The sequence below is a fragment of the Oreochromis niloticus genome, linkage group LG6 (genome assembly GCF_001858045.2).
Source record: "Oreochromis niloticus isolate F11D_XX linkage group LG6, O_niloticus_UMD_NMBU, whole genome shotgun sequence".
NCBI lineage: Eukaryota > Metazoa > Chordata > Actinopteri > Cichliformes > Cichlidae > Oreochromis > Oreochromis niloticus.
This window is the reverse complement of record NC_031971.2, coordinates 25,420,486-25,445,950: the sequence shown is the minus strand read 5'-3', so window position 1 is coordinate 25,445,950 and position 25,465 is coordinate 25,420,486. Positions and strand designations below refer to the sequence as shown.

General features: G+C 40.7%; 1 protein-coding gene across 3 annotated transcripts in view; it reads right to left on the bottom strand.

Moving 5' to 3' along the window:
* rhbdl3 (rhomboid, veinlet-like 3 (Drosophila)) overlaps positions 1-25,465 on the bottom strand; it is a 67,707-nt gene that overhangs the window by 23,902 nt on the left and 18,340 nt on the right. For 2 of the 3 annotated variants that reach the window (XM_005469953.4, XM_005469955.4), the window contains one exon: positions 1,341-1,499. In XM_005469953.4, the coding sequence (XP_005470010.1) occupies positions 1,341-1,499 (159 nt within the window). Of the gene's footprint in view, positions 1-1,340; positions 1,500-5,231; positions 5,251-25,465 lie in introns of those variants that run through there. The other variant, XM_005469956.3, reaches the window with a different exon arrangement.

Here is a 25,465-nt window from a genome sequence, read left to right as displayed (position 1 = left end):
TTGTAATCCACCAGTGCAAAGCAGGAACTCTTCACATTTGAGTAACTGGAAGATGATGATAAATGCTTTACAAATCTGAAATTTTAGCACCTATTTATTCATACATGCACACCTTATTACCATAACCATGAGTCACTCCCTTCTCTCTTCTGTGTTTAGCTGCTGTTGGTGCTGCCTCTGTGAATGCATAAACTATAGGGCGGTTGACACAATAGAGGGGGACACTGTGAATGTACACAAAGATCCACACGCACGCAGACCTCCATTCCTTTCTGTCCCACTTCCAGTTGCACACCATGACCCACAGGCTCTCACGTGACGTGAATGCACCAAATAGAAAATGTCCTTTTGACATTTTTCCAAGCTTCCTACAGGCCTCATTCCTCACCCACTGTATCACACAATAAACAGCTCCGAAGAACAAGAGAGACAGGGAGAGATGGACTCTCTTACAGTCAGAGACAACAATGAATTCCCTACAGTCTGTACAGAGATGTACACCCCCACCGCATCCCTTAGCCACCCAGTAGTTATTGTGTACCACATAACTACTCCTAAGACCACTTCACGGTATCCTGGGTCAGCAGTTGAGTCTCCCACGAGGTACAGCAGCAAGAAAAAAGAAAAGAAAAGGTTATGAAGCAGCTAGCAAGGCTGAAGAGACTTGAGTGAGACCTTGGACAATCAGCGGCAGGCTGCGGTTTGAAGGTGAAACTGTAAGTGGGGCAAGGTGAGCCTTAGGAGCGGTAATTCTCACCAGACAGGGAGTTATTTCCTGTTAGGAGCAATCTTGTGTAGCTGAGGTGATTGTGGAATATGGTGGATGTAAAGCTGAAAAAGTTCCAGATGTGGCAAAAAAAAAAATGTTCAGCAAGTCAGAAATAAATCTCAGTTCCTGCACATTAGGAGACAATTAACAAGTCTTGGCCATACTTCAAACAGTTTTGGCCTCATACAGAGTACTATGAACAATTTTTAATCCCTCTTTTTAATGTCTCTATAGTTTAAAGTTGTACTATACTACTTGCAATGTTTTGCTTTGGCGTATTAGATATTCTTTAGCCTTCGGGTTTGTGGAAGCTTAATGTCAAAAGGTGTGACGTCCACGTGAAGTCATAAGTATTGAGTCTTTGACACTCACCGGCCACTTTATTAAGTATACTTGTTCAGCTGATCACAAAGCAAATATCCAGTCAGTCAGTCACATGGCAGTAACTCAAGTAGACATGTCGATGCATATTGGTGCTGGACAGAGTAATTCAAAAACTGGTATAGTGGGATTTTCTCACATAACCATCTTTATGGTTTACACAGAGTTACACAAAGTTAAATCATCTCACCAGGTTGACAAAGTCCTGATAACAGATCTTTCCATCAGCATTGCCATCAGCAAGGGCCAACAGCACTTCCAGTTTGTGGGGGTCGAGCTCAGAGCCATGGGTCGCCAGCAGGTCCCTGAACCGCTCTGTACTGATGAAGCCTGAGTTCTCGGGGTCATACTGCAAACAAAAACATATGAAAATGCAAAAGATTATTATTGATTCATTATTTGATTGATTATGTGATTACCTGTTTAAAAGTATTATTTAAATAGAACAGACAGAAAAATACTAGACAAACATGGTGTCTTTATGGGCACAACACTTGCAGTATATCAAACAGGAAAATAAACATTTTAGAAAGTCTAGAGTAGTCAGTTTCACCTCGTGCACAATTTTCTGTCGAGCCAAATATCAATACCCTAAAAACCATCAGCAGCGGTTTAGTCATGGTTTGAAGATCTTGTATAAAAGAGCTCTAATTGCTCTAAAAGGCCCAACTGCGGAGATGCAGTAACTTATAACAGCTTTGAATTTCACTTTGAAATGACACCCTGAACCGCATTTAGCCACAGGCTGCTTTTTGCTTATGAGAGGAAGCATTCACACATATCTGAAAAATAACATACCCAAGATTTTCTGACAAATCCAAATATGTCAAAAGACATTCAGAGCAGTGATTACTAAAGCACTTAAATGGTAAAAGAGCTCTGCGTTTTTCCTCCACTCTTTTCTTTCCTTTGTGCCGTGTGGCTTCAAATCTTAAGTGCCAATTTATAGTGAAGTTGCCACTCAGCCTATGCATATATAAATGCACGCACACAGACATTTAGGGGGCCAGAGGAAGGACCTCTTACAGAGGCTTTCTGATTGCAGAGAAGTGAGCAGTGTTTCTGGAATAATTCCGAGTGAAATGTGAAAAACCGAGCTGCTCATGACTCCCTAAAACAAGAAAAACAGAAAAAAGGTACAGCCACGTGTGACAATATCTGTCTGGCCTCAAATTACACTAGAAAGGACTTGAATGTGTTATTTGGATGTTGGGTTGATTGTGGATTCAGACAGAAGACAGCTGCTGCCTCTCTGCCTGCCTCTGTGTATGTGAGTGTGTATGCACATGTAACTCTGTATATTTGCAAATGTGCACATCCATGCATAAAGATGTGGCATTCAGGGAATATTAGCCGCCTGCCAGACTTCAACACCCCTGAACCAGATATAGTTACAGCACGCATGCATGCGCGTGTGTATGCAAACGTGTGGTTGCCATATGACAGCGCTAGCAGAAGCTGAGCACAGCCAGTCTGGCAGCAGGTGATCTATGGTTGACCAAGGAACAACAGATAGAAGAGGTTCTGGCTCTCTCTCATATTGTATGTCTTTATTTTTACATGTTATCTAACAGCGATGATGCAGTTTTCATTTAACGCAAGCCCATTTGTACATTTTCAAGCCAGTGTTATCTCTGAAATTTGCATCTAGCCTGAAACTTGTTTATATGCAGTTCGTCTGGCAGCAGACAATTAAATACAGCACGTTCCAGCAGGCAGTCATGTGTAGCAAGCATGCCGGTGCTACAAAGTATAGTAAGTAAAGTGTATGCTATGGACTGACTCATCAGACAACGGCAGATGTTTTTAAGACATGCAGTCATGTGAAAGAGTAAATTTTCACAGGACTCTATGCAGTCCTTTGAAAACACTAAGTTTACCTTCACTTGCAAAGGAATAAAGAGGTTAAGAAGCAGCAAGTGCTGATGACCAAATACACTTGATTAGATAATCAGCAAGTGTGAGTTTAGTCTGGAGCATTCAAGCGTATGTTAACACAATGCCACAATCTTCACAGGTTAGAGGTCCCAGCAAACTGACCTCTAAGTCAGATGCTCAGAGAACATGCAAAAAATCCAAACGCTACATCTCAACTTTACAGGCCTCAGTTAGCATGTTAAATCACGACATTTAGCGTGTTAAAAAAAAATCATGACAGAAGAATTAGAAAAAAAAGACTAAACAAATGTGTTTTGTTTGGTAGTCTCTTCTTTCTCAACACGGCACCAGGACAAATCACTAGACCTCTGACACAATGTCCTGTGGACAGATGAAACTTTAATGCACAGAAGAATTTTTCTGCCAAAACCAAACATGGCATAGCAGTACAAAACACCTCATCCCAGCTGTCCAGCACAGTGGTGGACGGGTGATGATTTCAGCTTGTAGCCACTGAGTTGACCATGAATTCCTCTGTATATCAAAGCATTTAGCATCAAATGTGAAAGTGCAACAAGGCAATGAGCTCAAGCACACCAGCAAACTACAGCAGAGAGGCTGGAAAAGAAAAAAATCGAGGTTCTGTAATGACGCAGTTGAAGTCCAGATCTTAGCCCGATTAAAATGCTGTGGCGAGACCTGCGGAGAGCTGTGCATAAACAAATTGCTAAAAACTTCAGTGAACTTAAGGAACAATGTAAAGACGAGTGGGACAAATTTAATCTATCACAACGTGAGGAAGTAATAAAGTCCCAAAAAAATGATAACCTGTGAAAATGTTTTTTCAACTTGACAGTAAACAGAAGAAATGACTGGCAGCAGATAGTAAGTGAGACCTTTAGAGTATAGAAAGCATGATCAGTGGCTGACGTGATTAACGCATGGAGTTCTCAAATGTTGAAAAAAAGTACAGTTGCAACAAAGCTGTACGTTTGCAGAAGAGGAAGTAGTACGGAAAAGTGTCTAGATGTCTGTATTTTTTAAATAAGCCATATGTTTTCCCACTTCACTATATAATGGGTGACAATCTGATCGCCTGAGAATCAGCTGTTTTTGTTTTGTTTTGATACAATAACTGATTTATTGAAACCCTACAAAATGAGTATTTTCTGATGCACAGACCCTCGAAGTACATCAGGTGGTGCATTTTAATTTGTCTCCATTTTTCCAGCCTTTTTGAGCCCTCTTAAGTAAAGGAAATAGCTACATGAATTTTCAGGCTTGAAAAGTGCATTTAAACTCTGATGTTTTTTTAAAGGCAAAAATGTTCATAGTAGGAAAGTACAATTTTGCCTAGCTTCATTAAATATGTTCTGAGGGGATCAGATGGAAACCTTATTTTAGATTTGACTGATTTTACTTGGAATGACCTTACCGCTAGTCAATAATATATTCAATATCACATGAGTAATATTACTTTTGATGATGTGACTACTTACTTTCACATACATATCTGTGAGCAATGTTTGGGAAATGTGACAGAAATCTGAGAAAAACCATAGTTTAATGCTACCAGATGTAGCACTGAGGAAAGACAAAGTAGGACCACAAGAGTAACCTCACCAGAAGAGAGCCAAGTGATCTTCGTGTCTAATGACCTCAAGCATACAGTGCTGTGAATAAGCATTTGCCCCCTTCCTGTTTTCTTATTTTGTTGTGTATTCGTCACACTTGCATATTTCAGACGACAAAACTTTTTTTTTAATATTAGACAAAAACAACCCGAGTCGATACAAAATGCAGTTATTTAATAATTAAGGGAAAAACAACTACGCAGACCTAGCAGGCCCTGTGTGAAAAAGTAATTGCCCCCTAGACCTAATAACTACTTGTGCCACTCTTGGCAGCAGGAACTGCAATTAAGCATTTTCAATGACTGGCAGTGTGTCTCTCACATCGCTGTGGAAGAATTTTGGCCCACTCTTCTTTGCAGAATTGTTTTAATTTAGCCACACTGAAGGGTTTTCAAGCATGAACAGCCCATCCATTTGTGCATTTTTCAATATTAGACAAACAGTCACCCCTGAATATGCTGAAACTTGCACTGCTGAGTGCAACATGCTCTCTTTACTTTATGCACCACCCAAAAAATCTCACTTAATGCGTAAAATGTAAACTCTCCTCTACAGAAGTAAGAACAAACCTTCTTTTGCAGATCAGTGAGCTCCCGTTGAAGACATTTTGTCATGATGAAGTAACGTCAGCCAAAGCCAGTCTCACCACTCAGTGTCTGAGCGAGGCAATATGTTCAGTGTGTGTGTGTGTGTGTGTGTGTGTGTGTGTGAGAGAGAGAGAGAGACCCTGTCATATTGTTTGTCCCAGACAGTGCAGGGTTATTTCAAACCAGGACTAAAGGATTACAGTCCAATCCAAGACCCCCGCCACACACACCGCCCCAATTTTATCTCACACCCACCCTACTTACGAAACCCCCCCGCCCCCATCAACCTCCTATCACCCTCCTCCATCTATCCCCTTCACACAACACCCTCTTTACCCTACATCCATGCACCTCTCCTTCACTTCTCCCCTTTACTTTCTCACTATAAAGCAAAATACAAGAACTCCCTCAGAAGAAAAAGAAATAGTTCAATAAATATGCCTGTTATCTCTTCCCATGTCACTCACAGATGCAGACAGCCATGCATTATTTTCCTCACACACACAAACATCTCCCTCGCTCCACCCTGCAACACCACAGGCTTCATAGCTGAGTGAGCACCCTCTGAAGTCAATGGGCAGACTGCTGGGGTGGAGCTGCAGAGGGACACACACTCAACAATGGACCACTGATAGCAATTTCATGCAAGGTTTAGCCAGTTCCTTCACTCCAATTAGTGATCGTTTCCTTTCGATGCAGGTCCACGCAGAGAAGGACATTATATCACACAAAAAACATTTTTGACCAAGACTCTCGGCAGAAGCTAAAACTGGCACATTTAAGCAAGTTTAGTTTGTTTGTGTATCATTTAATTATTGCACTTTGCAAAGGAAATGAGTGTGAGCTGCACATAAAGATGTACTAATGCTGTTTTTAAAATTATGCACCGACGTTATTATCATCTCTCTAGCAGTTATGAAATAACTTTGAGTTTTGTTGGATGCATTTCGGCTTGTGTTGTAATAATATTTCCCAGATCTAGAATTTGAATTAGCTTCTATCCCAACACATTTCATTTTCATAATTATGTTATTGTCTCTTCTTCATAAGGCCTGTTTTGCAAGCAGCAAAGGGAGTGTGATGCAAATCTCTCAGATTAAAAAAAGCACACACGCACATACTCTCAAATCCTGGTACAGACATAATACCATAAAACATTCACAACCAATGAGCCTTCATATTAAGGGCTTCTCAGCAGCCTGTCAGGGGGAGGAGGAGGAAAACAACAGAGGGAGGGGAGTGTGAGGGGTGTTAATGCTGAGGCAGAGGGGTGCATTTTGGACACAATGCAGGGCTTTTTGTCTTCATCCTCATTTTCATAAAGCTGAATATTAAGGAAGCGGAGGGGAGGCAGTGTGTGAGGGTCAGGGACTTTTTTTTCAAGGATTTAAGTTTGTATTGAGAGCCTGGAGAAACGAAGCAGGCTGTGTAAGATATACTCAAAACAACTCGAGGATGATAAAATCGAACCCTCATTTATTTTAAGTGGCTGAAAAGAATGAAAACACTGAGATCCTCTGCTGTACTCTGGGCCTGGATTCCAAAATATTGATCGCAATTTGTGTTGCTGTGTTAAAACATAAGACCGAAAGCCTTGATCTGTCTGACCTTTTAGTTTTTCAGTGACCATTGACACTGACCCCACACTGTTTTGAATTGCTGTCTCTGAGTTGTGAGCTACTAATTAGATGGTGTCTGGAACACGAAGCACAAGCTAAGAAGAAGAAGAAAATTGGACAGATGATGACGTCCAAACAATCATCTTGCTCTACCACAGCTGGTGGCCACGCTCAAATCCTGCTACACCTGTGATAGGTATTTTCAGCTGCTCACTAATTTCCCAAGGAGTTTCCACAGCAGATGGACATGCACGTTTGATTTGGCACAGACTGTTAGATAGGATGCCCTACCTGATGCAGCACTTCCATATATCTGGGCCTGGGACCGGCACTAGGACTACACTAGTTTTTGACCTCATGAAGCTGATCTCAAACCAGATATCTTTTACATGTAAGGCTAATGTTTAAACGACTGCATCACAGAGCCACTCAATGCCTGCTACACCAACAGTTGTGGTCAGACGTTTACATACACTCATCCTGGGCATAAATGTCATGGTAATTTGGGGCTCTTAAGGATTGCTTTGCTTGGTTAGAAAAACATCTTTAAATCACTTTAAAAACAAGAACTGGGTGCACATGTTTGAATCTATTCTGGACTTTCTCGAACCCACTCAGGGTCAAATGCATACAAACAAGCTTAAATATATACATACATCCACTCACTTAAATCTTCTGCCTTTTAACTTGTCAAGGTTAAGGCTTATTAGTGATCATGTCTGACTACAACTGGTAGTTCTTCTTTGACAGCAGCATTCACTGGATTAACCAATATCCACAACTATTGGAGAATCCAAGGAACTCAGTGAAAAATTGTAGATCTACAGATTTCTTGGGGCTGTCTCTAAACAACTGAAGATTTCAACATCACCACTTCAAACAATTGTATATAAGTTCAAGTTATTCTGATGTGTCGGTTTGCGAAGGTCTGTAGAAGACCCAAAGTGTTACCCTCAGATGAGAGGAAATTGGGGCCTCCTCCTCTCCGTGAATCGCTACCTTATAGTGGTGGAGGGGTTTGTGTGTCCCAGGGATCCCAGGGGCTATGTTGTCTGGGGGCTTTTGCCCCCTGGTAGGGTCTCCCATGGCAAATTGGTCCTGGGTGAGGGACCAGACAAAGAGCGATTCAGAAGACCCTTATGAAGAGAACATCGAGGGAACAGTTTACCCTGCCCGGGATAGGGTTACCGGGGCCCCGCCCTGGAGCCAGGCCCGGGGAGGGTGCCCGAGGGCGAGCGTCTGGTGGCCGGGCCTTAGTCCATGGGGCCCAGCTGGGCACAGCCCGAAGAGGAGACATGGGCCCATCCTCCCGCAGGCCCACCACCCGCAGGAGGCGCCATAGGGGTCGGGTGCATTGTGTGCCGGGCGGCGGCCAGGAGCGGAGGCCCTGGCAGACTAGGAACGCCTTGGTGTTCCCCCGGATAAGCTGGAGGAGGTGGCTGGGGAGAGGGAGGTCTGGGCTTCTCTGCTTAGGCTGCTGCCCCCGTGACCCGGCCTCGGATAAAGCAGATGAAGATGGATGGATGGATGGATGGATGGATGAGAGGAAATTGGTTAGAATATTCAGGAACAACCAAGGAGCCTGCCATGAACTAGAAAATCATGGAACACCACCGTCACTCTCCACAGTGAAGACAGTTTGAAATGGCCATGGACTGAGAGGGTGCCGACCAAAAAAGAAGCCCCTGCTCCAAAACCCACACCTCCAAGTTCGAGTGAAATTTGTAGCTGCCCACATGGACAAGCCAAATGCCTTTTGGAGAAAGGTTTTATGGTCCGACAAGACAAAGACTGAGCTATTTGACCACCAATGCCAGAAGCTTGTTAATTGCTATCAAAATTGACTGATTTCGGTGCAGATTGATAATAGAGATTAAACCAGATATTAGTGGGGGATATATGCATATATTTGAGTCTGTATGTATCCCAATTTAAACCCAAAATACATTAAAACTTGTTTTTATTTCAAAGAATGCCTTAAAAGCCCAAAACTACCATGACATCCATGCCCATAATGAGTGTATGCGTATGTCTTACTAAAACTGTACATCAGTAAACAGTTAATAAGCTGCCAAGCCGTTAAGAACTGATGTGTTGAATGCTGATATGGGATAATTGCACACAGTGGGAAAACTTTTTATTCTGTGTCTGACAAAACCTTTTTAATTGTTTCCGAAGAAAATGAGATCTGTTGTTCCTCTGCTGACAGTAAACTTATGTATGATTTATGCAACATCAGCGGAAAACAGATTGCCAAAACTTTTGATAACCTCATCTACATTTTAGACAGGATGTACCCTGGAGGCTCTGCAGGAAGCAGTTCATACTATAGCATGTAATCACAAAATGTAGGCTGTGAGTCATTCTGACAGTCACTCTTTTCTCAATGCCGACGTCAGAAATGCGGTGAAACAAACTAACAGGGCAGGAAATTGAAGCTGCATCAGCATAGAGCTCGCTAATTTCACACTGGAAAATAATTCATTCAGTCATACAGGTTGGTGCAGTAACAAGCGTGACATGTGTGACCTGTCTCACTGGGATGCAATGACACGCACCAGCCATTTTTCCCATTGATAATGCCACTCTATCCCATGTAAAGAATTGTCAAGTACCTGGATTACCTGAAAGCTGCAAAGGTTTGCACGTGGACAAGGACGTGAGGAAATAAACAAACATGACTGCTGCCCGTGGAGTCAGTAAAGATTCCCAGTGTCACACATTTCAAGAATAACATCCTCCTGGTGGTGTAGGTACGACTATAGCTAAGTAGCAAAGCTCCGCGCTGTGGCAGCACATCCAGGTTGAGAATGCAATTACATGTGTTTGAGTGTGTGCAACCACACACTGCAGGTGGTTTTAAGGAGGGATTGCTAAAAATAGACACTATCTTTAGGATGCAGTAGACTTACTTTTGGTAGTGTTATTTGATATTAAGAAGAATTAGAGAGCAGAATGCATGTAAATACAGTCAACATACAACTTTGGCTCTGCAGATGTATGCTCAGCTCAATTATTTGTTACCTAAATATTGTTATTTGGGGTATTAAGGAAAATATATATATTACATCTACATACAGTGTATCATTTATTACTTCCTTCCAGTTAAATACATGGTGTGGCATAATCCATCAACAAGCAGCCTGTTCGGCAGTATAATTACCTACAGTCATACCACACAGTCAGACAGTGTTCAGTTGTTGCTATTTTAAGGATTGTGCAGTACAAAAAAAAGCAGCTTCTGCCTGTTTGAGTTGCTGACCCACAGACAAAACACGATTTTTGGTTATCCAGCCACTGGCATCTTGTATTTTCTACAGTAAATCAAACATCTCATTACAACTCACAGCAATGAGGCTATTCTACCGTGTCCTGTTAAATTCTTTCAGAGAACAAGTCGCTTTGCTGTAAAACACTTGGAGATGTTGAGGTTCTCTCAGATACCTGTACTCAGATACATTCACTTGTATTTTAATGCCCCTGATTTAAAGCAGCGCTACAGCATAGGTTTTTATATATAGTGTTACAGTATTTTTATATGTAATACATTATGAAGATTGAGCATGAAAAAAAGCAGCTTCTGCCTGTTTGAGTTGCTGACCCACAGACAAAACAAGATTTTTGGATTGAGCATGAAGGCAGAGTAGCCAAGACTGGCTAATTGACTGTGGCTGACATTACAAAAGGCGATTTAACGAGCTGGCAGATTCTCTTTCCTAATGACTTTGCTTTTTTTGTAAAAACAGCATCTGAACTTCAGGCTGCTGTGTTCGAAACTCCGAGACACCCTGTTAAAGATTCAAAGTCTGTCTCAGTAAGACTACATGACATTTTTGACCACTGAGTATGAGGACAATACTGTAATTAATTTAAAAATATGCGTGCATGGAGTCTAGAGGGAATCAGAATCAGCAATTAGCATATGACAAATAAAAAATCAAGCAACATTTCTCAGGAAATCAGAGCTTGTTCAAAACATCCATCCATTTTCTTAACAGCTCGTCCATTTCATGGCCGCGATGTAGCTGATTTAAAACCAGGACCTCTTTGCTGTGTCCTATTCAAATCAATCATAGTAACCAATGACTATTCTTCATTAACTTATGAATCTGATAAGAATGATTACTGAGGCCTGGCATGCGTATAAACAAGTTTATACGAAAACAATTTCCTGAATGAGAGTCAGCTAAAAAAAGAGCCTTATAGTTTGAGTTAACAAAGTTCAGTCAGGGCAAAGAGATGGAAATGCAACCATTTGAAACTTGAAATGATTGGATAAAAATCTCAGTTTGATTAGAGCGTTACATCAAACTCAAACACACCCAAACACAAGCACAAATACACAAAGGTAACTGAAGATGCTAATTTTTCCTTTAATTTGTCACACCCATGAACATGGAATACACATGTAAATTCAAAAGGGAAAACGGGAATGTAAATTTTACACGTAGATTCCTGTCTAAATACAGTCTTTGAGTGTTAATCCTTTCTGAGCAGATGCTGCACATTTACACACACACACTCAACACACGAGTATTATAATTCCACTTCCCTGTGCTTCCTGAATATTCCCCTGGCATGGAGCAATTAGCAGTTCTAATAAAAAGCCCGCCTCGTTAAAGCTTGTTAGTCTCCTGGCTAATTACACTGAAGCACCAGGGAGGACAGGCAAAACCAGCGGCACCTCATTCACTGGCCATTACTCAGACACTACAACTGAAACCACTCAAACACACTCACCTTCTCATGCTAATCAGGCTTTTCAGGATGTGACCTTGACAACAGGAGGGGTTTCCCTGTGTGATTTTTCTTCTTCTGCCTTCTCTTTCATCTTTCTCACACACTCGCATTCTTTTATTTCCTTCGCTTTTTTTTTTTGCATTATCTAGCCCAGCTGAAAGAGTACATTATCACAGTTATTGCCACTGTAAGCTGGGAGACGCTCTGTGGTTTTAGAGCTTGTCATAAGCCCCGCTAGCAGGACCCAGCCTCATTTAGGAGACTAGTTCAGGTTGAGTGGAGCCGACAGCTTGTCGGCGGGAGGCAACCCTTAATGGTAGAGGCGGAGCAGCGATGGAGAGGTGAAAAGTCAAACACTCAGACAGACAGCTGACATCACCCAAAAGACCCCAGTCAAGATTATGGGGCGATGAGCAACCATGGATGAAAATCTTCATGTTGGTAATGTGTGTGTCTTTGCAACAATTCTGGCCATTTCCATGCAAAGTGATGCATTTGAAAAAGCATTTTTCCATATTTTCCCTTTAACTGCACAAAACCACATGGACTGCCATACGAAATTGCCATGACACATGTGTAGTATGCAGAATCCTAATGATTTATGGTGATTATTTTATTATGCCCTGATTTTTTCACTGCCCTTTGGGTCTTTTTATTTCAATGTTGTAATAGACAAGCTACTATTAACACCTTTGTTAATATACTTTATCTAGGGCTGCACAGTTCATTGAATTTTATTGTTGATCACGATTTTGGTTTCCCACAATTAAACGAACATGACCGAGAGACACTGAAAATGAGGCGCTCCCTTAATCAGATCCTTAACGTGTCCCTGCATGTGCCAGTCACAGCTGCTCCCTGCATCACACAGCTTGAGTTTTTCCGGACGAGCGTGGATGACAAAATTACATTAAAAGACAAATATACAACAAAACTGAAATGTCTGCCATAAGAGAAGATGAAGAGATTATACTCCAAATGGATCATCCTCTGTTGATCCATCGCTTGATTTCAGCCCAAGTGTTGCTAACCGAGAACTAATCATGTGCAAAAAGTGCTGTAGAGTTGTGTCTACAATAAGCTTATTCAGCCACCTGAAAACACACCACAAACTGAAGTATAATGAATGCATGAATATCAAGAAAAACAATGCAATGGTTACTTACATCAACTCTGATGTCCATAAAAGTGAGCCCGTACAGCTGACAAAAACTTACTGCAATCACCAACCAATGGCCAAAGATAGGAGCCCACTGAACACAGTGTGCGTTTTAGTTATACGCATCATGCATGTACAAAGACTTCAACAGGGCAGGTGAATAAACACCCTGTTTGTCTGCAAAGACGTTTCAATTGTATGTAGCTTAATGTAAAAGTCAAAGCAGTGTGGTGTTGATGTTATCCGAATGCAAAGATTTGTATAGATATGAAAATGTGAAAGGAGTGTTTACATGACAATGCAATGAAAACATTTTTTGCCAACACAATCGATGAATAATCATGATAAATAACCACAAACTCAATAGTGAACAAACTAAACATGATAATCATTTTGGCCATAATCGTGCATCCCTAACTGTTGGTTTTAAATCTAACACTGCAAGGAAATAATTGGATAACAGCCTAAAAATTAAGTATTTTTCAAACATGATCATCATTTTCAGAAGTTTTGTCTTGGTGTGAGTTTGCTTAAAAGCATGAACATCAATAATAACTCTCATTCAAGGTTCAAAGCCTTGCAAACACACACATCGTAAAGCATATATACATGTAAGACAGCACAGCAGTCAGCTCTCTTTCAAAGTAAAAAGTGCCAAATTCACGTCGGTCAGTCTGACATGAGCGGTTCTAATCTTTCCCACAGCCTGGGGCCAGTTTGATAGCTTCCAGCTCAGGCAGGCACTGATGCAGACGGGGTACCAGTCAGTAGCCCGTTTGTCGTATCATTGTTTTCTGACAGAGAACAAATTCAGTTACCCAGAAAAAACAACACTGTTCAGAGCAGAAGAGACCAAAGATTTCAGCAGCATCTAATCGTTACTTTAATTATGCTCTGCTGTGCATGTGTTATTTTTTTTAACCTCAAAGGGCAGAACTTTTTACTGAAATGAAGGAAAAACAATCAGCTCAAGTCAACTTGTCTCACACTGAAGCTGGATGACTCGCTTTAGTCTTGCTGTCACACAGATCCTCTTTTCAGTTTCATTATCATCTGTGTTCAAAATGAACTTTGAAAGCATTCAGCTGGGGAGAGATCTCCACCTGGGATAAACACAGAAAGGAAGATCCATTACCTCTCTGCTCCTCCCAGGTGGATCATCTGCCGGTGTCACTTGACAGCTGAGTGACAAGACGACAGCAGAGCGGGGCGAGTTGCGGAAGGAAGGAATGTGATGAGCAACCACAGTTTCACACCATTAATTACTCAGACTTCACCTCTCCTGTCGTGGAGGATTCTGCTGGAAAAGGTCAGCCGTCTGGCTCGCATAGAGACCAGCTCACCATGCATGTCACGGCCCCCGCTGGCAAAGCCAGTGCTCTGCCCACATCACACTTCAAACGCATGACTAATGACTCAACAAGACTTCTAATAGCCCCCAAAATGCCAAGCAGTGCCTGTTAATGCAGCCATAAAAACTTAAGACTCAAAGGCCAAGGCCACAGATAAGTAAGAGAGAAGAGAGGGAGGAAGAGAAAACAAGGGAAAAGGAGTGAAAGGAAGCTAGAAATAAAGCAAAGAAACTCAGGATTTAAAGGATTAAAAGTTATAAATATGCTGACCAATGATCGGGGTTAAGTTGGCTATCCACTTGAGTCTTTGATCTTTTGAGATAATGGTAACATTTCTCTAGCTAAGTCGTGATAAAATAACATGAGAATGAAGTTTAAAATTATAATACTTAAAAGAATGTCCAGACCGTAGCCTACAAATGGAAACCGCTAGCTTGCAGGACAGAAAGCACTACAGATGGCAGGAGGCAGGTAAAATTACTTCTTTTGATGCAATAACCTTCAGCTGGAAACAAAACAAGTCAATTAAGCAACAATGTGACAGAGCATACATCAGCAAGTTCAACAAGCTGAGGGAGGACCTTTCTTGTCCCAGCACAGCTCTCTATCACAACCCACTTTCATTAAACAGCAGGTCCTCCAACAATTTCTCACCCACTCCGCTTTCTTTACCTCGTTACTCATGCTTGAATACGAGCGGTGTTTTCCCCTGGGAAACTGGGGTGAAACACTGAGGGGCAAGTGTTGCACAGAACGCACACTTGAACTTGTTATTTCCCCGAGCTTGTAGCGCAAAAAGATGATTGTTGTAGGACAGAGAGCAGGATGAAGCCACTTTGCTTTGTAGGGTAAGAGACAAAGGAGCAACAAGAGAGACAAAAGAGTAATCACCGAGAAGTGCATGCAAGTAGCTCGGGGGATCTGAAATACATATAATAATAAAAATAATAATATTAAGAACAATAATTATTCAAATCTCAATTTTATTAAGGCTGGCATTTTACAGACCACTTAAGGATGCAGAAGAAGATGCGTAGAAAAACAGTGTGAGAAATAAATAAAGTCACTTAAACATAAATATGTGATATATTCTACATTATATTCCAAACTATTGCTAATATTGCGTCTCTATCATGTTGGTTGACGAGGTAAACAAAACATTTACTAGTGATGACAACAGTTATTTCTGTTTATGTCTGCTCTCTGGTGAAATTACAGACACATAAAAATAGTCACAACATAAATGCAACAACCTAACACTTGCAGAGCAGGCCAGAGGTGCACAAGGGTATCACCCTGAAGGGCATACTGGCCAAATGTATGATTTTTGATTGTCTGTGGGCAGAGTGGTGTAACATTAAGGTCCTCCCTCATTCTGACGTTCACCTGAAAAACCAGGAGAAGTGGGGAAAGAACAAAAGTAATATTTTATATAATAATAATGTATTGATAATGCTTATCTACTCCTTTACCTGCTAATCTACAAAAGTGTTTTGCCATACGGGATAGTTCTGTAGGACAAAACTCTCAACTTTTGTCAACTAATTCAAAGCAAAGGTGTATTTCAAACTAAGGACTGAAACTATGGCACCATCAAGAAAAAGCTTTGCACTGCACTTTTGAATAATGTACAATTTAAATCCATGTATAGAAGATGCACAGTATGTATCAGATCAACTTTGAAAAGAAAGTAAAAATTGAGTCAAAAGTTGTTTCTCTTTTTACCTTCAGCACATGTATATGTATGTATGGATATGTGCAGTTACCTGTATATTTACAGGCTTGTGTGTTCATGTACCTGTACATGTATAACTTTCCATGGATTTACATACATATTTGTATGGCTTCTACTACTGGATGTTACCTTATCGTAAGCCATTGCTTGTTCAAAGGCCAGGTCCACGAGATTGTAACGTAAATAAACTTGAAGTGTTCAGGTTGAAGACAAAGAGACCAGGGGGCAAAAATATCAATAAAATAAAAGTTGTTATTAATAATTAAACTAGAAAATAAGGACAAGGAGCTAATACTATCAAAAGAAGTAAAAATACAACAATGCCTAGAAGCTGCACAAAAAACAAAAGAATCAAAAAGGTTAAGTGGTCAAAAACAGCCTCTCTCCACAGAGCAGGAGTAAGAAGTCCAGACACACACATCGCTCACAAGCTGTAAAACAAAGGCTCTCTGGCACTGGAGCTCTGGCCTAATTGCTGATTGGAGGCAGCTGCACAGAAGGGTGGCACTTAAGGCAGGAGACACCCACACAGGCAAAAATCACAGTAGTCTCAGCTAGGGTCGTAACACTCATATTGAATAGAACAGGGTTACACAGGTGTTTCATAAGTGCTCAGAGAGTGTGTGTATACATCAATACATCAAACAGATGTTTTTTGAGCAATTTTGGTCATTTTCTAAAAGGAATACTCAGAAAAATAATACAAGAACAATGCAGAGCTGTGTATGGTAACAGTGAAGTCACTTGATGTTTAAGTTTGAGCCTCAAATTGAACCAACTTTCATGTTTTTAGAAGACGAGAAAAAGTCCAAATAGAAAAACTTTCTGCACCGAGGCTAAAGTTCACTCGGCAGAGCAGCTGGTTGCACCTGGACATGTCATCCCTTCCTCCTAGTAATTCAAACTCAAAGTCTCAATATCAGCACCCCCACCCCTAAAAAATTGAAATTTCAAATGCATGGCATTACTTCCAAAACTGTATTCACTCAGATTAGGCTTATCAGCTCTCCCAGAGACAGCTGACTTGCAGCCTGTTTCGGCCACAGTATCTCCTCTCTTTCCTTTTTCCTTTCCTTTTTTTCCTGATACAGCTTCCGCTCCCTTTTGTCTTCATTTCTTCTCTCTCCACTGCTTCCCTTACCTATGTGATGGGAAGTGCACGTAGCCTTCCACAGGTAATTGCTTTTTCTTGCGCGTAGTCTAATATACTCTCTCTGCTCGCCTTCTTTTACTCTGTCTACTTCACCGTGAAACAGACAATTCTGACGCAGTACATATTTCTGTATCAAAAAGCATGCAAATAAGAATATGTGAGAATACACTGCTTCATTTTATTCTTTTAATTAAAAAATCCTAAAAAAAAGATCAGAATTATGCACTGCTACTTCTTTTAGGACCACTTCATTATCAAAATATAGTTTTTGAGTTAAGTCAGGTAAGTTGCTCATTTTGTCGCTATAACATAAATTGATTTTAGAGAGTCCTGAATTGGTTTTCAATCACAAAGGAGAACATTTCATGGGATGAATAAGTGCTGTTGTGTCTGGGCAAATCAAAGCCTTGCTGGGTCACCTGTCTCACTTGACAGATTAGAAACCTTCATTGATCTTACACACACACACACGCGCGCGCGCGCACACAGACACGTAGGCACGAACAGAGTCATCTCAGGCCATCACAAATTAGCATGGGCTGTCACCGTTCCCTTGCCAACTGGCCGGTAACCAGGCAACGTTGATCTGCGTGAAGATGTCTTCAGTGGGTACGTGTGTGTCCACACACAGATGGAGTATATGGATAGGTGTCAGACGCAAAGGTATTACTTTAAATCTGTAGACATCTTACTGTGCTGCACGGAGATAGCACACAAACATACAACTCCACACTCAGACGGAAACAGCTTCACAGTTAATTCATCTGTAAACCCTGATCAAAACTACAGGAGTGGTTTCACATTTAGTTATCATTAATGGCAATAAGTACAGTTCCCAGGTGACATTGTTCATTAAGAGATCCTCATCTGCTTAAGGCTGAGGAGGAAATCCTGCCTGAGTGGGATGCTTATTGCAAATTTATCCTTTCTACAATTGCAATGGTGCAAAAATCCGCTTATTGATATGATTATGATACGATTGAGACATACAAGTGAAACATTAGATCAGGCTAGATATCTGAAAAATTTCAGAAACATCATTTCAGTCAATTTATTCATGGCTGGAAGACTAAGATGATAATCAGTGTGTCATTCCTCCAAAGCTTAAGGTGGTATTAAAGTAGCTTTTTTAAAGTGTCTCCGTCTATATTTAATGCAAAGTTTTTTTGTATTTTTTTATGGACTCTCTAGATTTTAATAGCGTCTGTAGAGCTGTTATGCTGTGCAACCTGTGTTCAGTGGGTCTAAGCAAACCTCTACACTGTAATATTAGTTTCTGCTGAAGGTGTGAAATTGTACAACCTCTCTTTTCTGTGCAGCCACACACTGCTGTAAATACTGGCATCCTCTTTATTCTGCTTCACTAAGTAAGACTGAATAGAAAAAACAGGCACTCTGCCTTAAGCAAATAATCTTAATAAGAAAACTCACTTCCATGTAACTATAAAGCACCTTGGAGCAGCTTAATCTAAATTGAATGTTTCTGGGTAACACAGTATCAATACCCTTGATCACCCAGCAGCATGCTGAGTATCTGTCCCATCGACATCTCTGCTAATTCCCAACACATCACAGCAGCTCACTGCACAGACAGCTGAGATCTATCACCGAGCGCCACACAAGAGGGCTGCATATCAACTGTGTGTCCCTGAATGTCCATTAACACACCCTTAGATGCACACTTCATTGCACTGTTAAATCACAAAGCCTATGTACCCTTAAAGTTTAAAACCACATTCCCACCTGGTTTAAAGCTGTTGCAGACAAAGAGCTACTTTGGTCTGTGGGTGAAAAGATGCAGTCATAATATCATCAGCAGTTTTCTTTGACAGATGCTGAATGGGGAGACATTACATTCAGGCTCTATATTTTATTACCTCCAAGTTCTGCTGTGCTACTTGTTGGATGAAGCTTACTCCATGGAAGCCAACTGTTGCAATAACTTTGATAAACTGAGTGTGAATGAGACAACAAACTAACCATAGGTGAGTGTTACTACTGTTATTCCTATGGGTTCTGTCATTGGATTCTGTGATTTGTACCATGATTAGGTTTTGTTTAGTTTTTGTAAAAAATTTACTATATGAATTAAAACAGCTCAATCAGGACCAATTTAAATGTATGGCTCTGGGCTCACCCCTTCAGTACAAAACATAAATCACATCAATGAGAACAAAGATGACACTGACACATGATGCTGGGGTGGAGGTGGGTTACAAAGCAGCCTGCAGACGGAGCAGAAACTGGCCTAAATAGAACATCCTTTAGCTTATTAGTTCATTTTGTGAATCACATGTAAGACTTTTTACTGCTTTCAACTTTCACTGCTGCAGGGATGTCACCTGAACTGATACGTGTGGTACCATGAGTTGTCCCAACCCATAGGTATGTATCAAGGCAGTACATAACTATGGGTAAAGGTATGTTCCAGTCTTCTGGAAGTGAAGGAGGCAGCGCACATCTACAAGTGGTCTAGTCTATCCTTGCATCCAGAAGTAGAAGAAGACTAGTGCAATTTCAACATTGGTTCTGCTCCAAATCATTGGTAAGAAAGGCAGTGAAAGTACTATGTGTTCAACGGGGGTTTAATAAGGGATCATAATTGATTCACCAAAGGCGAGATGCAATTGATGTTGGGAGGAAGTACTTCCAATGTAGCGAAGCACCCAAGACCTATTCAAAGAATTCAGTTTGAGTAAGTTTCAACTCACTGCAACAAAAGTTGATCTTTCTTGGCCTGTAAGCTCAACTTTTGTTTCATAGATCAAAATGTTTACAATAGCAAACGTTAAACTCTTATGCTGATGTAATGCAAATGTAACGTTAGTAGGTTACTCAGGAACCGTCTTAACCTTTCACTCTGTGTCTTGTCAACAAAATAGAATTTAAAATTTTTTAACTTTTCCACCATGTCTGTCAAAATGACTTTTTAATAAAGGAGTTTGGGTGCACAGGATGATCGCTTTGTTTTGGCATCCAACTGGGTATCCAGAATCTTGCAGTTCTTCCGGTATTTCGTACCGACTACTAAATTTTTGGTATTGTGACATTCGTACAGTACTGAACACTGAATTCAGAGTTACATATTATAATTGCGTTGATAAAAGCTGGTTTACCAATATTGATCTCTAGTCACGAGCATGTGTAGACTTGGATGTATGCTTGGATATCTACAGATGGTTTTTGACATGGGGTTTAGAGTATCCAATGTCATGTGAACTTTGGCAACAGTGGCAACAAGCTTATGGAGGGGGACAAGGTATAGCAGCAAAAAGCACATTGCTAATTAAATTATACGTTACATGCCAACAAACACTTTTGCAGATCCTAAGTGCATCATTGACAGAATGGCATTAATCCAAGCAAAACAAAAAACTGCAACATTTTCTCCTAAAAACTATTACCTGCATTTTAGAAAGAATTGGGAAAAACTCAAATTTAAGCCTTGACATCCACGAGTGGGTGTAAGAAAAAGATGTGCTTTCAGAGTTATCTGCATTAGTATGGATGGGGTTTGATTTTGTCTGACAGAAGGCAATATGGAGCGGGACAGACTGGTTGATAGTTTAAAAGATGGGTGAAATGAGAGAGAGAGAGCTGTACTGCCCCCAGGGCATTTCCAGAAGCAGAGGGGATTGTAGCAGACAGCTGAATGGCCCTCAGCAGGCTGTCTAACATGTGTTCAAATAAACACTTTACCTCCTGTCTGTGCTTGTGAAAGCATTCACACTGGAGAAAAGCATGTATGGAAACACAATTAAACACACAAAGAAAAACACAAACTGGACACGCAAGACAAGACATGACCAGGAAGAAAGCTTTTACACCACAAGAGCACAAATATCACTTTTACAGACACACACACGTGAGCTAATCTGCCAGGAGGCATAGAGAAGTCAAAATTCATGTCAAACACACACATACACCAACAAAGCTATAACAGAGCATCCATGTCACTCAGGCAAAGGGCACAGGCAGGTCAGCGCTGAGACAAAGATGGAGATTAGTGACCTTTTCTCCCCAAACCTCCCCTTTACAACGAGGTGAGAACCCTTCATTATAGCCAGGCCAAACCCTCTATCAAACGTCCCTTCAGTGCTCAACACATTCAGCAGCTCCTCACAGGATAAGAAGGGGAACAAAAAGTGGAGAGAAACATTTGTTTAATGAGCCATTCCCCAGGCTGTCTTTCTCTCGCATTCATTCCTCTCTTTTGCTACAGGCCTGCCCTCAGGTCAGCTCTCCCCAAAACACAATCAAATCCCTGCACCACTGATGGCAGCAGTTCCATTCACCACAGAGATTTATGATCTATAATAGCTGGCAAATGGACCCGAGCTTGGGCTGCCCCAAGGGGAGGCCCCAGACTTATTTTCTTTAAATCTCAAAAAGAAAAGGGGGGAAAGGGTGAGCTGCGAGAGGCTGGGGGTGAGGATGGTGGAGTTAATCTGGCTCTCAGAAACATTTTCAAGGTAGCCATCTGGGCCGGGTGGGACTTTTGAAGCTGTCTGTCAATCTTAAACAAGAATTTCTCCCTTAATAGAAAAAAAACACTGCAGGCAAAAGGACATGTTACACCAGTATACAAAACCCTTCATTTGCTCTTTTGGGGCCACTCTGCAAGCAGGAGCTTTTATTAATCAGCTACAATCAGGCAGCCAGCCAGTTAGCTGTCTCCTGATCCTTGGCAGTAGTGGAAAGTCCCATTCGGGCACCCTCAACTTCATAATCCTATTCCCATAATCCTTAGAGGTCAGCGAGCAAAAAACAATCCCCACTCTATCCATGGTCGACTCCCCTTTCCTTTTAAGGCAGAAGAAGAAGGGAGTTCTTTCAACCCGCACTACTCGAGTTTCAAAAAACAGAAAAAGTAGTTCAAGGTGTTTAAGATGTAAGGCAGTTATGTTGCATTCATACAGCAACCAAAGACCTCACAATCAGGTTTTTACAGGAAGTGTAGGTTATCGTATCATTTTTTCCAAAAATACCATATCTGACTTCTTTCATAGTTTTTTTTTTGTCCTTTTACGTAAATAGCTCAGAATAGTTGAGAATAACACTAACATTTTCAAATAGAAACAAAATGTAATACATAAAACTAAGTCGATCCCCATTGACTCCCATGTTCAGATGTAAAAATGTCTTCAGCTTCAACAGTGGCATTAAAAACGCATCCTACATACATCCTGGATGAGCGGTCTCGATTGCCTTTGTGATGCCAGTGACTTTGAAGCTTTTTAATTGAATTATTGAAGTCTTTGTCCCAGTTTAGGTGGGTAAAATTCGGGTATTTTATTAGTGCGTTACTCGTCACTAAATAGCAGATATCTGTGGCGATGCACCGTGCAGTTTATGGATGCAGCTTGCTAAATATGCATGCTAGCCTTAGGCCTCAGACTTTCAGGCAACCGCTAGTCACTAAGGATAAATGTGTATTCTTACTAGCAGTTTCTGGATGAAACTGAGATATAGTGCTGCACTGCAAACCTTCTTCTTCAGTCATTAGAAGACTATTGTGGCCTACAGTTTGCGTTGAAGATGGTGACTGGGCTGCAAACAAATGGCAACTGCTCTGTGAAACACATAACACAAACTGGAAACAGAGACAATTCGCCTTCAAAAAGCTGCCCCCAAATATGTTGGCTGCAGCTGTAAGACACAACTTTTACTTTGAAGACAAACTTTTTATATTTCTGGCATCTGTTGTACTTTTACAAGTTTCACTTCAACTCCATCTTCCATGCAAGCTACATGTGAAAGTGGCAATCTGCTAATGATCAAAGCAACTGCAAGGAGGCTTTTGGTGCAACATCCCCTTTGTGACTGGTTTCATCTAGAAAACAGCAAGCAACCATCAGCAACCACTCACCAACCAGTTGGGGAATACACATTATTCTCCGGGCGCTCTGTAAGCTTGTATGACAAGGGTCTTCATTGAGGAAATCAGGGTGACATGTTACTTGTGACCCTTAAAAATAGCAACATGGCAGCGGCCAAAAAAAAAAGTTGAAGTTTTAAAATAGGAAATCCAGAAAACAGTGGCTAATAATGGCTACTTCCATCATTTATATACAGTCTATATATGTAGTTAGGTGCTTGAAGACAAACAAAATGACTTTAGCTACCAAAATAAAAGAGCATATTTCACTAAACACTCTATATCTGGTCAGCTGTTTGAAATTAGTTATAAATCAGAGTTAGCTAGGTAACAGATATGATTAGTAACAGCTCCATAACTCCATATGGCACACAACTGACTGATGAAGATGCTTTAGCTTAAATTGCAGACATACAACATCACTAGCAGAGAGCTGACTTCTCACTGAGTAACAAAATAGTTACTGTACATTTGGCATGCCAAATTTCCTGATCCAACACCTTTTCATCTCTTCCTGTTCATCTTATGGATCTTATGACCAGCTATATACTTTTTAGGTTTTATTTTTGTGCCAAACTAAGTTAACTATCTCCTGACCTTTTCTTGCATCTTCATAAAGTTCTGAAGAAAAGTAAGCAAAAGAGTCAGTTTGACACTTTTCTGTTCCCAGACTGAGTTGAATCACCAATGTTGCCACAATATCCTCACTGAAGAATAAGAAAGAGTCGAAATAATAAGATCCGTGCACAGATTTCATTAGAGTACACAAGCACACACACACACACACATACTGTTGTGTGTGCACATGTTTGCTCTGTTGTGTCTGCACTGTCTTGTGCCTGCATCGTTCTGTTCTGTCTGGTGCTGCACTGTCTTTGTTTTGGTTTTTGCAATTTTTGCACATTGTACTTTATGTAGTCCTGTGTTGACTGTCTGTTATATGTCATATGTGACTGCACACACACAAATACCTCATTAAAAAGTGAAGTTTATTTCAGAAAGACTGTTGTAAAAATAATAAATATGGATTCTCATTCCACCTGAAATTGAACCGTAAGTTATCATAACCTTGGCAATTTTTCCCCTGAAGGAGATAAGCGTTATCATAATGACAACCTCAGTGTCAGACCCTGAGAAGCACTCTGATGAGCCACTGTGTCTGCAACTGTGGCTTCAGCAAACCCAGTGACGATGATAAGAATACCCCCACCTGCTTCTGTAACTCTGAGAAGATTTCTACTAAACACTGCAACAGAGGAGACAAGGTGATGGTGTTGTCACAGAACAGGCCCTGTTTTCACACTCAGCATTAACATGCAGTTTGTTTGATCTGATTCCAAGTAAACAGAGCGACTGCACCAAAATGCATTAAGGATGCGCTGTGATCACTACAGCCACATTTGGAGGTGACACAACCACATAAAAACGCAAATACCCCACTGGGCTGGCAAAGGATTAGGGATGGATTTACAGGCTGAGAATCTTCCATTATCAATGCTGTGAAATGAATCTTCTCTCACTTAATGTCAGGTTACAGCAATTCCCTCTTATGTTATCCTTACGGTTAGTGTCAGCATTCAAGACAGCACTACGAGACCAAGTGGATATACAAAAGATTTTGAGATTGCAATAAATGAGGTTTTTACTGCCCCACAGCACAAAAGTGATAGCAACAAATCTGAACAGAGTAATAAGCTGAAAGCTGAGTAACATTCATTCTGACTGCAACATATCAGATACTGATTTTTTACAGGAACAGAGCTAACTTTAGATCCACTGACTAATTATTGAGGTAAGCTGAACACAAACACATTACAACTACAAAAAAAGCAACGTTGAAGATTCACCAATACTATTTATTTCTTTTAAAAGCTTTTCAATCCATATCTAGAAATATCTGCTCTTTGCATAATGTTTTCTATTGTTGAAGGTTAATTCAGCTCTATTTATAATAGTAAAAGCTATATGAAATTTTCTGTGTTCCCTATTATCCATTTGAAAAGCCTCTATTATCTCAACCTCTGACCACTGTGTATCCTTACACAAAAAAAAGCCTGTTTAAGGATGTTCCCCCATGCTAACATTTATTTGAGAGATTGTATCTCAATCAGCCAAAATATAGTCCCTATTCAGTGACATAATGTGGCCAATCTATATTAAATACTGTTTGGTTAACAGTGTAATTTTATTGTGTTTCATCTAACAGCTATAATAATCAGTCATGACATTTCCCAGTTTTTAGCACAGCAGTTATTCCCGTCCTCAATTTGCCTTAAATGAGAATTACTAAGCTGAAAATTAGCTCCCTACAGTGAGTTCAACAGATATTAAATTAAACAACACACTAAGACTCAGTGTTGGTAAATTCTCCACAGACAGGGAAATGTTAGGCTCAAATGCAGTCAGCTTTATTAGTCCTTTATGTTCTTGACTGGTGGGTTCTTACTCAGGGTGTGTCTAATAGCTAAAGTTCAGTCATTCATTAATTTTACAGTCATGTGAAAAATACAGTTGGTCCAGGACATTGTAGCCCTGTGGAAAAAGCAAGTACGCCCCATAGTTCATAGCTTGTAGAAACAC